Source organism: Phycodurus eques, chromosome 5, assembly GCF_024500275.1.
Source record: "Phycodurus eques isolate BA_2022a chromosome 5, UOR_Pequ_1.1, whole genome shotgun sequence".
NCBI classification, from domain to species: Eukaryota; Metazoa; Chordata; class Actinopteri; order Syngnathiformes; family Syngnathidae; genus Phycodurus; species Phycodurus eques.
The window spans coordinates 6,702,450-6,721,082 of record NC_084529.1 but is presented as its reverse complement, the minus strand read 5'-3'; the positions used below and the strand labels follow the sequence as shown (position 1 = coordinate 6,721,082).

At 39.2% G+C, this 18,633-nt stretch overlaps 1 protein-coding gene across 5 annotated transcripts in view; it reads right to left on the bottom strand.

The window, feature by feature from the left end:
• Window positions 1-1,528: 1,528 nt before the first annotated feature.
• The window catches only part of LOC133402928 (basic helix-loop-helix ARNT-like protein 1), a 42,615-nt gene continuing 25,510 nt past the window's right edge, over window positions 1,529-18,633 (bottom strand). For 3 of the 5 annotated variants that reach the window (XM_061677259.1, XM_061677260.1, XM_061677262.1), the window contains 9 exons: window positions 17,753-17,902; window positions 16,443-16,689; window positions 12,834-12,940; window positions 11,596-11,746; window positions 11,435-11,514; window positions 11,228-11,339; window positions 10,769-10,862; window positions 6,707-6,800; window positions 1,529-5,014 (listed from right to left, as the gene is read on the bottom strand). In XM_061677259.1, coding sequence (XP_061533243.1) covers window positions 4,857-5,014; window positions 6,707-6,800; window positions 10,769-10,862; window positions 11,228-11,339; window positions 11,435-11,514; window positions 11,596-11,746; window positions 12,834-12,940; window positions 16,443-16,689; window positions 17,753-17,902 — 1,193 coding nt within the window. In that variant the 3' untranslated portion in view covers window positions 1,529-4,856. Of the gene's footprint in view, window positions 5,015-5,448; window positions 5,539-6,706; window positions 6,801-10,768; window positions 10,863-11,227; window positions 11,340-11,434; window positions 11,515-11,595; window positions 11,747-12,833; window positions 12,941-16,442; window positions 16,690-17,752; window positions 17,903-18,633 lie in introns of all 5 variants that reach the window. The other 2 variants (XR_009768586.1, XM_061677261.1) reach the window with 2 other exon arrangements.

The following is an 18,633-nucleotide window of genomic DNA, read 5'->3' as shown; positions in this document are numbered from 1 at the left end:
CTAGCTGTGTTTGATTATACTGATTGGACTTGATAATCATTAACTTAGAATTTTATGGCTGCAACACGTTCCAAGAAAGCTGGGACAAAATAATGTTTACCACTGTGTTACATCACCTTTTTCTTTAACAACATTCAATAAACGTTTGAGAACTGAGGACAGTAATTGTTGAGGCTTTGTAGGTGGAATTCTTTCCCATTCTTGCTTGATGTACAGCTTCAGCTGTTCAACAGCCCGGGGTCTCCGTTGTCGTATTTTACGCTTCATAATGCGCCACACATTTTCAATGGGAGACAGGTCTGGACTGCAGGCAGGCCAGTCTAGTACTCTCACTCTTTTACTACGACGCCACGCCATTGTAACACGTGCAGAATGTGGTTCGGCATTGTCTTGCTGAAATAAGCAGGGGCGTCCATGAAAAAGACGTTGCTTGGATGGCAGCTGATGTTTCTCCAAAACCTGTATGTAACTTTCAGCATTAATGGCGCCTTCACAGATGTGTAAGTTTCCCATGCCATTGGCACTAACACAGCTCCATACCATCACAGATGCTGGCTTTTGAACTTTGCGTCCATAACAGTCCGGATGGTTCTTTTCCTCTTTGGCCCGGAGGACATGACGTCCAGAATTTCCAAAAACAATTTGAAATGTGGACTCGTCGGACCACAGAACACTTTTCTACTTTGCATCAGTCCATCTTAGATGAGCTCGGGCCCAGAGAAGCCGGCGGCGTTTCTAGGTGTTCCTGAGCCCACGTGGTGATTTCCTTTACACATTGATGTCAGTTTTTGATGCAGTGCCGCCTGAGGGATCGAAGGTCACGGGCATTCGATGTTGGTTTTCGGCCTTGCCGCTTACATGCAGTGATTTCTCCAGATTCTCTGAACCTTTTGATGATATTATGGACCGTAGATTATTAAATCCCCACCCCAACTTCCTTCCAATTGTACATTGAGGAACATTTCCCTTAAATTGTTGGACTACTTTATCACGCACTTGTTTACAAAGAGGTGAACCTCACCCCATCTTTGCTTGTGAATGACTGAGCAATTCAGTGAAGCTCCTTTTCTAACCAATCATGGCACCCACCTGTTCCCAATTAGCCTGTTCACCTGTGGGATGTTCCAAACAGGTGTTTCATGAGCATTCCTCAACTTAGTCTTTTTTGCCACCTTTTTTGGAACGTGTTGCAGCCATACAATTCCAAGTTAATGATTATTTGCTAAAAACAATATAAAGTTGATCAGTTTGAACATTAAATATCTTGTCTTTGTAGTGTATTCAATTAAATATAGGTTGAACATGATTTGCAAATCATTGTATTCTGTTTTTATTTGTTTAACACAACATCCCAACTTCATTGGAATTGGCGTGTGTATGTATATATATATATATATATATATACATATATATATATATATACTTGCTATAAAACGCCTCGTTGTCAGCTGTGAGTGCACGCACATTACGGAGGAATAGGTTTCTTTCTGTGGGGTCAGAAAAATGATAGAAACACCAAGAGTTCAAATTGACAGAAACAATAGTTTTATTTTAAAAATATTTCACTGCTGATACAATACACTCATCATACTCATATTTGCATAAAGTATACTTTGAACATCATATTTATAGTTTGATACATTATTGTCCGGTGGTGACAGGAAATCGACTTGGGGAACACTTTATTGTAGTGTCTAGCTTTTAAAACACAGAAAAAGCACTACAACAGACAAAGTGGACAACCTCACCAGCTGCTGCCTGACCGACTGTCTTTCTGTCATGCAGTTCCAGTTCAGTATAAAAGTGGCGGTCGGAATGAGGGCTCCGCTGACAATCTGATTGAGAACTATCAAATTATAAATACAAATAATATATATATATATATATATATATATATATATATATACACACTCGAGAATAGTATGTATATATATATATACACTAGAGAACAGTAAGTTTAAAAAAAAACTGCCCGTATGGAGAGAACTAGCTTTAGTAGAAAAAGTGTCATTTTGAAATGTTTTTTGCTAGTAAAATAGTGTGTCTAGAGCCCAGCCACAACATTATGACTACTTGCACACTATAACGACCAACACAAGAGCTGGATCTAAAATGATGCCTTTACAAAAGGTAATTATGCACACGTTTTAATTGACACGGTCAGAAAAGTATTAATTGAACAAGATGTTCATTGTTGTGGTTGTAGTATGCAGTGGCGTAGCACCAGATACTGGCCCCCCATACAGCACCTTCTTGGAGATGTGTCAGAAAGGTTCCAGGACTGTTGTCACAAAAGATATATTTCAAATTCAAACTCCAAGGTTTTTTTTTCCCAAGCGATGTTCTTGTAAGCCAGGAACTGTCAGATGCTCAGTGCGTGATGTGCAGGAGTGTTGTCCTGCCCCAACTCTCGCCTCTTCTCATGCACTAAATGAAGCAAACGCCATATAGTCTCTTTGTAGCTCTGTTTGAACCTTTATTTATCAAGGAAAGGCAATTGAGAACACATTCCCAGTTGCAATGCTGACGTTTTACTTAATTCATTTACTCTTAACTTATTTGAAAATCCCATGGCAAATGTGGCATCAGTTTCAACTTGTGGTAGTTGCCCTGCAAATATTTTGTAACACTTCCATATTCAACCTTTTGGATGTACTCAGTGTTGTCCTGTATTGTCTCCATACGGGCAGGCGGAGAGATCCGCGAACGCCTTCTTAACATCCCATTTCAATTAAAATCCTTGAAGGAAACAGCTTTTTAGCAGCAGCAAGGTAATGTCATGTTGAGATATCATTTTTATCACCGAAGGGATCGCAAACTAAAGTGAAGAACAGACAACTCAAGGCCGTCCTTCATGACTTAATCATATCCAGTCTTACTCTGCTGCATCTTGTGTTTTTCTTTTTCCATTTCATTTTTTTAATTTATTTATTTTCCATTGAAAGTTTCACATAGTAGTAATCTATGTTTTCAAGTGCTAAATAGACCAAAATCAATTTCGCAGTAAAATGCACCCAGGAGGTGTACCTAGAAGTATTCGGGCCACACTGAAAACATTGCGAATTTTTTATTTTTTATTTTTTTATGTTTCACGCATCAAGTTATAATTTAACAAGAATAAAGCAATTATGGAGAATAAAGTTGCACGATTCTAGTTCTAAATATTATGGGAATGTTTTTGTTTCGATTAATGTGGGGAACGCATTATTATTTTCTTAAAAACAAAATACAATTTCATACTCATAAAATCATGTTGTTCTTGAAAAACTTCATTTCATTACAATAGTCAGCCTTTTATCTCCAAAAAATATAACTTCACTATACACTGTAGAGTACATATGGCCTTTTATACTTGTAGCAAAACTACTTTTGGTGGGGGGGGATATATTTTTCGATTTTTATTTTCTTGACAAAATATGACTACACATTTAATAAAGTGATTTTACAAGGGGGGGGGGGGAAGCCACTAACAAGCAATAAGATAATAAACTTTGTTCTCTTAATACTAATTTCTAATCAAAGCAAACTTTTTGGGAGAATACTACTTTTTCCTACAAAAAAAAAAAGACAACTCCGTACTTATACATTACATCTTATCCCCCCCCCCCCCCCCCCAAAAAAGATTAATGATCATACATTCCGACGTTTATTTTCAGTGTGGCCCGAGACTTCCGTCCCCCGGTCTCCTTTAAAAAACGAAAACCAGTGTGGAGCGCGCGTATCTGCTTTTCAGGTGTCGAGATTTACAGCGTGTGAATGACCCCAGATGACTTAGCCATCAGGTATTAAACTGTTAAGTGGCTGAGAACACAGTCAACTTGTGTTAAGGGCTCCGTATGTCTGACTTTGACGCTAATTAGCTTGCCAGGAAGACTGCCTGGACAAAGTGTGCAGCTGTCAAAATGAAAGGTGAGAGCACTATTTTTGTTGTTGTTTTTTTCTTGGGGGGGGGGGGGGGGTGTCTTGGTACAGAGCCTTAAAACATAGAATGTGACGGGAGCAGCAGTCTAACAACTTATTTGTTTGCTTCCCTGGTGGAAGAGTCACAAGACGGCAATGAGGTGTTTTTTTTTTTTTTCGCCATCATGATTGCCAGCTAAAATGTCAATGAGAAAAACCTGGTTCAGCTTCATGAGGACCACTAAGTACAACTTTTCCGATGGTTTTCGAATGAGTCATAGAAACCCAGACACAAGCCGCAGTTTAAAAAGTGGAAGTTAGAGGGAAACAACAGCTAGATGTCTTCCTCTGATATATAGACAACTGGAATAGACTTTCATGTGGAATTCTTGGAGTGAAGTGTCTTTTTAGCTATAATGCAGAGGGCTAACTGCCGTGACTGTTTCTGCACGTCAACTAAAACCGACACCAACACTCGGAGACTAATACCACCCGGGAGCGACGAGCCACCCAATGTTTCCGTGATAGTTGGGGCTCAGCAGCTGACAGCGGGGCACCAGAGCCAGTGTCAGAAAGAAGGCTGTCCTGTCCGTCAGCGTCACAGCACTGTTATCCTAACTGATCCATTTGTAGAATGTCCAACTGCGGCAATAACTATCACTGCAAAAGTGCTCATCTTTACATATATTATCAAAATGCCTTCTTTTGAATTCAGCTTGAAGCTCCGTGAAGCCACTTTTTACATTTGAATCTTCATTTCTGTTTCATTCAGAATGACTCTTTTGCAGCGTAGTTTGCAACAGAGTGCAGGAAACAGAATGGAAAATGTAACAGTAAAGCCATTTCCTTGGCTGAACCTTCTCTACCGGTGGCTCTGGTGCTGGGAGGGGGTCTCTCTCTCTCTCTCTCTCTCTCTCTCTCTCTCTCTCTCTCTCGGTGCGTGTCCTTCAGCTTGTTTACAAAGGCCAAGGCAGGTCGCTGAAGTCCACGGGGCCGCCTAAGCCAGCGTCCGCCTCCAGAAGGGACATGATGACAGCCATGGCCGCCTCGTCATTGCTGGGGCTGCTGGAGCCGGGCTCGTCCATGATGTCTATACTCAGGTGGGAGTTGTCGCCTGCATTGAGGGATGCAAAATTTTATTAGCCCGCGCGTGAGCAGAAAGAAGAGTTTAGATTGAACTGCCACTATATCTAAGATTTTAAGTGTGGTTTTTTTGTGTGTTTTTACAGTACACAGGCAAGTCAGAATTTAGGGTTGCACGCCTTTTAGTGTACTAAGACCAGCATTGAAAAGTATGTGAACCCTTTGGAATGTCTTACATTTCTGCATAAATTGGTCATAAAATGTAGTCTAATCATGTAAATCACAAGAATAAACAGAGTCTGGTTAAACTAATACCACACAAACAATTATGTTTTCATAAAATAATGTAAACAAAGTCAAAAGTGTTGTTGTGATACATTCGCCTGACTTGGGTGCAGGCAGCGTGGGTTCAGTTCCCCCTTAGTGACGGTTTGAATGTGAGTGTGAATGGTTGCCCGTATTTACATGTGCCCTGCAACTGACTGGCGACCAGTTCAGGGTGTAGTCCACCTTTTGCCCGAAGTCAGCTGGGATACGCTCCAGCGCCCCGCGACCCTGAACAGGATAAGCGGTTTTGAAAATGGATGGATGGCTAATGTAAACATTCACAGGGCATGGAGGAAAAAAAGTTAACCCTTGATTTTAATAACTGGTTGACCCTCCTTTGGCAGCAGTAAGGTTGAGGTTACTGCTGCAAAATGTTCAGGATGAAACAAACAATAACTGAAAAAGGTTGCAATAAAGGCCTGCAAAAGCATTTCAAATGAAGAATGCAACAGTCTGGTGAAGTCAATGCAGTTATTGACTTGATGCAGTTATTGCAAGTAAGGGTTATGCCACCAAATATTATTCACTTTTAAGTTCATTTCATTCATTTTCCCTGCCGCTTATCCTCACTAGGGTCGCGGGTGTGCTGGAGCCTATCCCAGCTATCTTTGGGTACACCCTGAACTGGTCGCCAGCCAATCGCAGCGCACATATAAACAAACAACCGTTCGCACTCATATTCACACCTATGGGCAATTTAGAGTTTTCAATCAAACTACCATGCAAGTTTTGGGGATGTGGGAGGAAACCGGAGTACTCAGAGAAAACCCACGCAGGCACGGGGAGAACACACAGGCGAGGCCGAATTTGAACCCAGGTCCACAGAACTGTAAGGCAGACGTGCTAACCAGTCGCTCAAAGTCCCGCCTTAAGTTAATTTAATAATGTTAATTTTAATAATGTCTGTTTCCAATACTTTTTAGCAGCCAGTACCCGAGGAAGAAGATATTGAACCCAAACAGGTGAGTCAATTTCAATAGCAGGTAAGGACATCAAAGAGTTTACCCATTTAACAGCTGAGGAAGACTGACCTCTCAACAGAAAGAAATAAGGCGAAAATGGTGATTCAGTTGCAACCAAAAAAATAACTGAAAATCCCACTAAGAGTACAAATAATCTCCTGAGGCATCATCCTCCATCACAATCTGCGAGAAAATAGTCCCCCAGCATCTAATGTATGTCATCATTAAGGCTGTAACGATTCTGTATCGAAACCGAAAATGGCAGTTTTACAGTAAACTTCAACTGGGAGTCACAAAAAGCTTGAAGCAAACACGTTTTGCCTCTTATTTTGACAACTGTCGAACGAGAGAGAGGTAACCCTATAATAAAATGTAACAAGTGGGTTTGAACGTATGCCCTGCAATTAAGTGTCATGCATGTGTGCGAGACTCACTCATGATGGACTGGTTGGAGTAGGGATAGCCGACAGAATCAGGCCCAGGAAGGATCCCGGTGCTGGCTAGCTCAGGTGTCCCTCCATTATGAATCTATTAACATGACACACGTATCAGTTACTGTCAGAACACGCCAGCTGAAATCTGGGCTGAGAACAGTTTCCATTCAGTTTGCAGCCTTGTTTGTCCACATGAAGCATGCAAAAAGGCTCAGTCTTGGCTGGTGGACACTTTGACAAAATCACCGTGACTGGACATTTAATTTTGTTGTTTAAATATTTAAAAATTTTAAAAAAGAAAAAGTGGGGCTTTGTCTTTTTAAATTAAGGCCTTAACAGTCTTTGTGACTCTGTCATTTCCATCTCAAAGACATCCATTTACCAAAGAAAAATAGACTAACTCAGATTTTGACCAGTGTATGAGTAATTTTGAGCTTAATACATAATGAATCGCGTACAGCTTCAAGTGTTCATTTTTCACACACACAGAGTGGACGTGTAATTAATTCTTTTTGCAGACAATAGGCAGAAAGGATAACATTTTTAGGTCAAAGAGAAACACTGGCCGAAAATGCCAGGTAAAATACTTTATTAAAATCTTGCAGACTATACCTCTGATATGTGAAGATTTTTCAGATGTCTGAATATCTAATACTTATTCGGATTATTTTTCACTTTGTGGCAGTTAAATATTTTTATATGAATTGTACTTAATAAAGTGTCGGTAACCTAGGTTACCTGACAGAGACACCTGTACATACCTTTCATTAAAAGTCGCATTGATGGTATTTCTCTCACAACTAACTTGGCAAAGAGACCACCAGCTGATTAGTGAAGCATACACACATGGACAAAATTGTTGGTACCCCTCTGTTAATGGAAGAAAAACCCACAGTGGTCACAGAAATAACTTGAATCTGACAAAAGTAATAATAGCTAAAGATTTAATGAAAATTAACCAATGAAAATCAGACTTTGCTTTTGAATTGCAGTTCAACAGAATTATTTTTGAAAAACCAACTCATGAAACAACCCTGGACAAAAATGATGGTACACCTAGAAAAGATTGTGTGTCCACTAATTAGCATCACAGGTGTCTTCGAACTTTTAATCAGTCAGTCGGCCTATTTAAAGGGTGACATTTAATCACTGTGCTGTTTGGCGACAGTGTGTACCACACTAAACATGGACCAGAAGGAGAGAGACTTGTCTCAGCAGATGAGAAAAAAAATATTACACAAGCACGTTAAAGGTAAAGGCTATAAGACCATCTCCAAGCAGCTTGATGTTCCTGTGACCACAGTCGCATATATTATTCAGAAATTTAAGATCCACGGGACTGGAGCCAACCTCCCTGGATGTGGCCGCAGGACTAAAATTGAGGAAATATTGAAGAGGCCTAATACGAATGGTAACAAAACAGCCCAGAACAACGTCCAAAGAAATTACAGATCAACTCCAATATCCGGTCAACATCCGTTGTCGTTTGAGCCAAAGTGGACTTCATGGGAGATGACCAAGGAGGATACCACTGTTTAAATTAAATAATGAAAAAGTGAAACTGGAATTTGCCAAACTGCATGCTGACAAGCAATAAAGCATCTGGGTAAATGTACTACAAACAGACGAGACAAAACTGAAAAGTTTTGGCAAAGCACATCAGCTCTATTTTCACAGATGCAAAAATTAACCATAAGAAAAGAACACTGTCCCTACAGTAAACATGGAGGAGGCACTGTTATGTTCTGGGGCTGCTTTCCTCCATCTACCACAGGGTGTCTTGAATCTGTGCACGGTACAATGAAATTTCATCACTAAGAAGGTACAGTGGGGCAAAAAAAGTATTTAGTCAGCCACCATTTGTGCAAGTTCTCCCACTTTAAAAGATGAGAGAGGCCTGTAATTTTCATCATAGGTATACCTCACCGATGAGAGACAAAATGCGAAATAAAAAAAAAAAATATTAGCAAATTATGGTGGAAAATAAGTATTTGGTCACCTACAAACAAGCAAGATTTCTGCCTCTCACAGACTGTAACTTCTTTAAGACGCTCCTCTGTCCTCCACTCGTTACCTGTATCAATGGCACCTGTTTGAACTTGTTATCAGTATAAAAGATACCCGTCCACAATCTCAAACAGTCAGACTCCAAACTCCACTATGGCCAAGACCAAATAGCTGTCAAAGGACACCAGAAACAAAATTGTAGACCTGCACCAGCCTGGGAAGACTGAATCTGCAATAGGTAAGCAGCTTGGTGTGAAGAAATCAACTAAGGGAGCAATTATTAGAAAAAGGAAGACATACAAGATCACTCGATCTGGGGCTCCACGCAAGATCTCACCCTGTGGGGTCAAAATGATCACAAGAACCAGTGAGCAAAAATCCCAAAACCACACGGGGAGAACACAGTGAATGACCTGCAGAGAGCTGGGACCAAAGTAACAAAGGCTACCATCGTAACACACTACGCCGCCAGACTCAAATCCTGCAGTGCCAGACGTGTCCCCCTGCTTAAGCCAGTACATGTCCAAGCCCGTCTGAAGTTTGTTCGAGAGCATAATGGATGATCGAGAAGATGATTGGGTGAATTTCATATGGTCAGATGAAACCAAAATAGAAGTTTTTGGTAAAAACCTCAACTTGTCATGTTTGGAGGAGAAAGAATGCTGAGTTGCATCCAAAGAACACCATACCCACTGCGAAGCATGGGGGTGGAAACATCATGCTTTGGGGCTGTTTTTCTGCAAAGGGACCAGGACGACTGATCAGTATAAAGGAAAGAATGAATGGGGCCATGTATGGTGAGATTTTGAATGAAAACCTCCTTCCATCAGCAAGAGCATTGAAAATGAAACGTGGCTGGGTTTTTCAGCATGACAATGATCCCAAACACACCACCCGGGCAACGAAGGAGTGGCTTTGTAAGAAGCATTTCAAGGTCCTGGAGTGGCCTAGCCAGTCTCCAGATCTCAACCTCATAGAAAATATTTGGAGGGAGTGGAGGTCTGTGTTGCCCAGCGACAGCCCCAAAACATCACTGTTCTACAGGAGATCTGCATGGAGGAATGAGCCAAAATACTAGCAACAGTGTGTGAAAACCTTGTGAAGAATTACAGAAAACGTTTGACCTCCATCATTGCCAACTAAGGATATATAAAGTATTGAGATTAACTTAATACTTATTTTACACCATAATTTGCTAATAAATTATTTAAAAATCTGAATGTGATTTTCTGGATTTTGTCTCTCATAGGTGAGGTATACCTTTGATGAAAATTACAGGCCTCTCTCATCTTTTTAAGTGGCAGAACTTGCACAATTGGTGGCTGACAAAATACTTTTTATACCCCACTATATTCTACAGAGAAATGTGCTGCCCAGTGTCAGAAAGCTTGGTCTCAATCGCAGGTGATAGGTCCTGCAACAGGATCATGACCCAAAACACACCGCTAAAAACACTCAAGAATAGCTGAGAGCAAAATATTGGGACTATTCTATGAGCGCTGATCTAAATACTATTGAACATCAGTGGAAGGAGCTGAAACATGCCATCTGGAAAAAGCACCCTTCCAACCTAAGACAACTGGAGCAGTTTGCTCATGAAGAGTGGGCCACAAAACATTCTGAGAGGGTGCAGCGGTCTCATTGAAAGTTAAAAAAATCGTGCTTGCCTCAAAAGATTGTGCAACAAAATAATAAAGGAACAATCATTTCTTGTCCAGGCCTTTTTTCATGAGTTAGTTTTTTAAAAATATTTCTGTTGAACCACAATTCAAAAGCAGTCTGATTTTCATTGGTCAATTTTCATTACTCTTTTATTTATGGCTTTTGCCAGATTAATTTATTTCTGTGACCACTGTGGGTTTTTCTTGCATTAGCAGAGGAGTACCAACAATTTTGTCCATGTGTATAGATAGTTGACTTGCATTGATGCCTGCGTTCTTGTTAATCAATGAATGTGACAGGAATAATGTACTTATGATAATTTTGTTTCTTTTAAATGTGCCTCTGCTTTTCAAGACTTTCTTTTCCAGTAAGTATTGTCTGAGTGTACATCACCTTCTTTCCCCCAGGAGAGCAGGTGTCAGGTGGAGGGGTACTGGTGATGTTCAATGGGCTAGAACCACAGCTGGAAGGGGAGGAGCCTCGGATCCTACAATCAAACCAGTGAATGATTTGTCAATAGGAAGATTAAAAGGAATATGGAAACAGCCATTAAAGCTTTCATACCCCACAAAAGCAATATTCGTACCACACAGAGAGAAAAGAAGCTTAATTTTCCTGTCATGAGTTGCCTTGTATGGGATAATGTACTGTTCGTATTAAACTTCGAAAATGGTGAGTTTGTCTGTTTCACCCACAGACAGAGGGATGCCAGAAGTAGACAGAAATAAACAAAAACAAACGGCACTTTGCCAGCGCTTGTTTGGTGTACACCAGGGTGCAGATGATCGGACACTCAGTCTCTCAGTGGAGAGCACGTGTTGCAATTTGTTACAAACAGCAATATACTCTTACCTTTGGATCTCCATAACTTCCTCTGCAATCATTCTTCCAATTTTCCCAGCTCCTGCTCTTGTGCCACCGGGAATGCCAGGCACCGTCTGCAATGCCCGTCTTCCTCCACCTACTAGTCAACAGGAACCGTTTGTATGCAAGTCAGTGATCAGTAATGCTCGACAGTGGTTGCAGTTTGTACTGTGCTAGACAGCATTTTAAGCTTACCCTCTGAAGGGAGAACACTGTCCATACTCTGTGGGGAGGCAGCAGATTGAGTGTATTCTGATCCTTCTATCATAGGACACCTAGAGATAGACAATAATGTTGAAATTATCTGTTTCACAACAAGTCTTTTTGACATCCTGTATTTGTCCTCTGCCACTTACGACACAACAGTGTTAGTGGAAACTATGTATTCCACCTCCTTGGTCCAGGGGTTCATAAAGCTGAACCATCGGCTCCTCAGTGTGATGAAAGAGCCATCTTTGATCTTGAATTTGTAACAGTTGGTGTTAATCTTCTCTCTCATCTGCAGCACTACAACAGAAAACAGAATAAACAAATGAATTGATTTAGGGGACCCCAGCTTTGTCTCATGTATTGTAGTTACCATTGCACAACAGCAGTACATAAAGCGCTCCAATAAATAAGTACAGTCCAACAGATTTGTTAGAAAACCTTGAATTTCTTTTCACAATAATTTGTCAGGATTCGTGAATTTCTTTATAAAAAAAGTTATCTAAATTATGAAATTCATACATGCATTCTTTGAGGAGTTGAGAAAAAAAAAAAAGCTGACTTTTTAAAGTCTACCCATTTATTTTGAGCACTGTCGTATGCGTCCCTTTATTGCAATTCTCAAATGATATTTAAAATAAGAGGGAAACCCAACGCAATACTCTACATCAGAGGTCAGAAGGTATGGCCTGTGTATGTGTTTGCGGTACCAATCACAATTTAAGCTTTATCGTCAAATTTACAGAGACACTATTTGTCTGACGTCAAGTCCTACTCAAATGATATCTGATTCAAGATGGCGGCGATAGCTAATCTTCAGTTAGCTAGGTACATGACCTTTTCAGAATCAGAATCAGAATCATCTTTATTTGCCAAGTATGTCCAAAACACACAAGGAATTTGTCTCCGGTAGTTGGAGCCGCTCTAGTACAACAGACAGTCAATTTACAGAACACTTTGGGGACATAAAGACATTGACAAAAAACAATTGTGCAAAAAGATGCAGAGTCCTCTAGGAACTTAGAGCCGTTCGAACGACTAATATTGCAATAGTCCGGTGCAATGACCATTGTGCAAAGGGCGCTGAAACTTCAAGGAGTGTATGCGGTTTAAAGTGACGAGTAGTGCGATCATCTGGGACAATGTTGGTTGTGCAAATGTTACAGATACTCCTCAATCAGTGTGCAAATGGGGCAGATGCTACTCTGGCATGAGTGGCCAGTATATGCAAATAGTGCAGCATGGCGAGACAACTACAGTGAGTGCACGAGTAATACATAATTGGCCCCACAGAAATGTGACAACGAACTCAAGTCAAAAAAATCCTTCCATCACAACTGCTATCCAGTGTTAAAAGTTAATTAATCAGACCCGCGTTTTCAAATACCCTGTCTGTGGCACTCTGCCAGATGGCCAATGTCATCCTGGTGGAAATACTCATAGAAGGATGTTCCCAGCAGCTCCTGAGGCAAGTAAGCAAGGATGGCTGTTGCTCTGAAAAGAAACCCAAAAAGATTTTAAGACTTTATTTGGTACGCATAGCCAATTTTAATGTTCATCATCACATAACTGGAAAATCACATGTTTTCAGATGGTGATGATGGTGAGTAAAACAATTTTTTCAAGGCCAATTTTTACTCGCACTGTAATCAATAATCAATCAATCAATACATTTATTCAGATTATTGAGCCTATCGTGGGAGAAGCCATGACTTTACCTATACTGAGTTTCATAAATGAGTGATTTTTTTTTTTTTTTTTTTTTTTTTTTTTTTTTTAAATCGAAAACAAAACACAATTTAAGTTTACAAAATCTACTTTAATTAATGATTTTTGAGGTTTTGTCACTGTTGATCCAGCACGGAAAACAAAGAGCTAACCGGCCAAAATTTAAAAAGCCAATCATTTGCAAATCATTGTATTTATTTATGTTTAACACAACGTCCCAACTTCATTGGAATTATGTATGTGTATATATATATATATATATATATATATATTATATATATATATATATATATATATTATATATAATATATATTATATATATATAATATATATTATATATAATATATATTATATATATATATATAATATATATATATATATATATAATATATATAATATATAATATATATAATATATAATATATATAATATATATATATATAATATATATAATATATAATATATATAATATATAATATATATATATATAATATATATATAATATATATAATATATAATATATATATATATATATATAAAATATATATAGCCTGCTTCAAGCTGTGCAACATGAATGGCATCCTCCTCTTTAAGCACTCTCATTCTGGAAAATAATTGACTATAATCAGTCTGTTTCACTTCATTTTTCACTATTACCAACTTCAAACTTCAAAGGCCTCCCCCAAATGCATCATCCAGGAAAATATTAGGTACAGTATATTTCCATTTTTATTGGCCATTTCTGAATTTGAAGTTAGTTCATTGTGTTGTGACATAATCCCTAACATCGCTTGGTCGCTGAATACATTTAACATTAACATCCGTAAACTAATTGGATAAATGTAGGCGCGTTTCCTAATTAATACAAGATGTACTAGGGGATCAGCTCTTGTCGCCAATGTTACGTGTGAGTAGCAATAGAGGATGTCCGCTCCAGAGGTGGGTAGAGAAGCCAAATATTGTACTCAAGTAAGAGTACTGTTACTTGACAATAATCTCACTCAAGTAAAAGTCCTCCGAAAAAATACTTGAGTAATTATTTCACTGTGTACTTTTTACTCTTATTCAAGTACTGAGTAAATAGCAAAAACAATTAAAAAAACATTTGCAATTTTGTTTTCTCAAGTGAAAATATCCACGTTTGGGCTTTCTCAAGTGAAAATATCCACGTTTGGGCAGACAGTGCCAGACAAATACTACAATACATGCAAGCTGTTGTTTTTGTCCATCTAAATGTACAAGTCCAATTCCAATGTAATTGGGTCGTTGTATTAAACATAAATAAAAACAGAATACAATGATTTGCAAATCATGTTCAATCTATATTTAATCGAATGCACAACAAAGACACTGATAAACTTTATTGTTTTTAGCAAATAATCATTAACTTTGAATTTTATGGCTGTAACACGTTCCAAAAAAGCTGGGACAGGTGGAAAAAAAAGACTAAGAAAGTTGAGGAATGCTCATCGAACAGCTGTTTGGAACATCCCACAGGTGAACAGGCTAATTGGGAACAGGTGGGTGCCATGATTGGGTACAAAAGGAGCATCCCTGACTTGCTCAGTTATTCACAAGCAAAGATGAGGTGAGGTTCACCTCTTTGTGAACAAGTGCGTGAGAAAATAGTTGAACAGTTTTAGGAAAACTTTCCTCAACGTACAATTTCAAGGAATTTAGGGATTTCATCATCTACGGAGCATATGATCATCAAAAGGTTCACAGAATCTGGAAAAATCACTGCATGTAAGCGGCAAAGCCGAAAACCAACATTGAATGCCCGCGACCTTCGATCCCTCAGGCGGCACTGCATCAAAAATCTGACATCAATGAGTAAAGGATATCACCACATAGGCTCAGGAACACTTCAGAAAACCAATGTCAGTAAATACAGATCGGTTCTACATCCGTAAGTGCAACTTGAAACTCTACTATGCAAAGCAAAAGCCATTTATCAACAACACCCAGAAACGCCACCGGCTTCTCTGGGCCTGAGCTCATCTAAGATGGACTGATGCAAAGTCCACATTTCAAATTGCTTTTGGAAATTGTGGATGTCATGTCCTCCGGGCCAAAGAGGAAAAGAACCATCCGGATTGTTATGGACCCAAAGTTCAAAAGCCAGCATCTGTGATGGTATGGGGCTGCGTTAGTGCCAATGGCATGGGTAACTTACACATCTGTGAAGGCACCATTAATGCTGAAAGGTACATACAGGTTTTGGAGAAACATCAGCTGCCATCCAAGCAACGTCTTTTTCATGGACGCCCCTGCTTATTTCAGCAAGACAATGCCAAACCACATTCTGCACGTGTTACAACGGCGTGGCGCCGTAGTAAAAGAGTGAGAGTACTAGACTGGCCTGCCTGCAGTCCAGACCTGTCTCCCATTGAAAATGTGTGGCGCATTATGAAGCGTAAAATACGACAACGGAGACCCCGGGCTGTTGAACAGCTGAAGCTGTACATCAAGCAAGAATGGGAAAGAATTCCACCTACAAAGCCTCAACAATTACTGTCCTCAGTTCCCAAACGTTTATTGAATGTTGTTAAAAGAAAAGGTGATGTAACACTGTGGTAAACATGACCCTGTCCCAGCTTTCTTGGAACGTGTTGCAGCCATAAAATTCCAAGTTAATGATTATTTGCTAAAAACAAAGTTTATCAGTTTGAACATTACATATCTTGTCTTTGTAGTGTATTCAATTAAATATAGGTCGAATATGATTTGCAAATCATTGTATTCTGTTTTTTCTTTTTTTTCTGCCGAAATGGTGGCCATCTAGGACGATGATGAGCTGGACTGGTTTGTATAGTGTTAATACCTATGCCAGGGAAGCCCAATAGAAGACCGCGTGTGAGGTCATGTGACTTTCGTCGTTTGATTGGTGAACTAGACTTAAACGTCACTAGTGCTTAAATTAGATGGCGCAAACAACGACAAATGCGGAAATCGAAGTTGTAGTCTCGCGCACGAAATAGTTGATAAATAAGCAACAATTGATAAATAAAAGCAGCAAGTGACATTTAGATCATTGTAACGGAGTAAAATTACCGTTACTACTAGCTGCCAGCGTTCAAGGATTACGAAACAGCGAATGACGACACTGACGGCGGCGCCCCCGCCCCCAAAATTGCCCAACTGAGCAATTAATCTTTTAAATGACAATGAAATGTCCCACTTTCAGATTTTTTTTCTGAACAGAAAAAATAAAAGTTTCCCTGGATGACAAAAGATTGATCTAATTGTTTTACATTACGTTGGCTCACCTCTGGTCAACGAAGACAAATTTCCCATCAATGGCATGCCGAGAGACATACTCTGTGGGCTTCACTCTGATATCTGCCAAGCTGGGCTGGGGGACAATATGCGGGTGCAACCGACCGATGGCCACCAGGCAACTCAAGTTGCAGCCTTCGTTATCAGGCTCATTGTCTTCATCAAGACCCATCTTTGTGGGCGGCCAACTTTTAAGGTATCCTGTGCTATGGATGGTGCAGAAGCTCTTGCGATCTGCTGTGATGAGAATACAAAAGGTAAATGTAAGCAGGAGAGTTAATACTTCGAAGTAATGACATTGGTTGTGTTCCTCGATGTATTTTACATTTCATGGGTTTTGCTGTATTGCATTAGAGCATTTGGTATGATGAGTATGTGGAAGTATTATGCATGGCTTTTGCCATAATGAAATACCCAAGTGATTCTGTGTGTATGTGTACCACTAGTGGAATGCAAACTTCCTTTCGTGGTATGCAAAATAATCACTGTCCAAGTACAGTTCAGTTCAAATTTATCTTTTAAGTGCACATGCTTTAACAACTGTTTTTAAATATTTATTCACATACAATTTATATTTAACTTTAATGTGCAAAGAGCATCGTTAATATTCAAACTACACATCATGTTAGAGTAGCTTACAATAAAATTTTACTTTTTAGAAATAAAACCTCTTGTTTGTTTATGAACACTGAGGCCTACTACGCTACTGTATTTTAATGTTGGTCATGATGGTGGTATTTGGAGTAAAAGTATTGTTTTAGGTGGTACTTGGTGTAAAAACTTTGAAAACCACTGAAATACACATTAAAATTGGGTTTAACATGATGAAAAGATATACAAAAAGGGCTTTCTTAAACTTCAGCAACAGTAGCGCTCAACACTGACACTCAATGTCATTGCAGTTTCATGTTACCAAATGCTGCAATATATCATGCTCAGCTGATCATTAACAATCAGTAATAACTATACCGTCAAACTAATCATCTGAATTGGTATACATGCTGTGATAAATGTAACATTTTGCTTTACGTTTCTTTTTTATTTGTATCTTTTGGTCAAATAGATATGCACTTCAGGAGGCCAACGTCCTTTGTTGTTGTGTGAGTCCTGGTTATAATAAGGGCGTGACCTTTAAAAATTGAAAGAGGGAAACAGAAAAACACTTTTTATAAAGGTGGGCAGCTCAGACAAGTGTATTTCAAACTTATGAAAAAGGTAAAAATGTTGACGGGAAACAAAAAATTACAAGAAATTTCAAGGGCAATATATTGTGCATATAGAATTGCTTGCAGAACAATACCCTTTTTCTTTGAGCAGGTTGAGGGAAACTCTTTATCCTCTACTTTGACAGACGGCCTGTTGCACTTCATCCTACAGAAAAATGATCGTCTGGCACCAGAACAAAGTCTAGATGGCCCAGGCGTGATGTCAGTCTTTACTGGAAGACCAGCTGCAAATACAAAAGAAGAAAACAAACAGCACAGTTTACAAACTATAGTAGATGAGCATTAAAATATGTTGATACTTCTGCAGCCAAAATTAAAAATGTCTTTACATTTCAAGGTAAAATTAACCAAATCTGGTGATCAAGTTTGTTTTAGATACAGAAAAAAAATAAAAATAAATGTAAAAACTTGACAAATGTAATTATTGTACATTGTTAATTGTATCTTAAAAGGTACCTCGACAGGATTCAGTGCCAGGAGGCTCAACATGGATGAGCTCTGATTATAGCATAGCGTCACACCTTTAAAGACTGAGTACCCACTGAATGCTCCGACAGCACGTTTCATCGCTCAGGGTCAACTTATAAAGTGAAGTTTCTCCAAACTAATGCCTGGATGCGACTAAAAGACAAATTTGATCTCTCTCGATGGCAATATGTCAGACTACTGCCATAAAATCTTGCCGTATCCCGGTCAACAACTGGCAACACTACACACACAACACAACATTTATTACAATATCATCGTATCCCGTCTTTTACGATCACTGGGGTTTATCTTGTCAAATCAAATACTGTCGGGGAGGTGGGCCCAGAAAACGATGCGACCGGATATACCCTTTACTATGGCAACAACATTGGAATACGGCAAGGTGTGTTGGGGAAAAAAAAAACAAGATGAGTGGGAAAATAAAGTGTGGTGTCATCACCAAGTGCTCGATAGATTACTTTTGGGC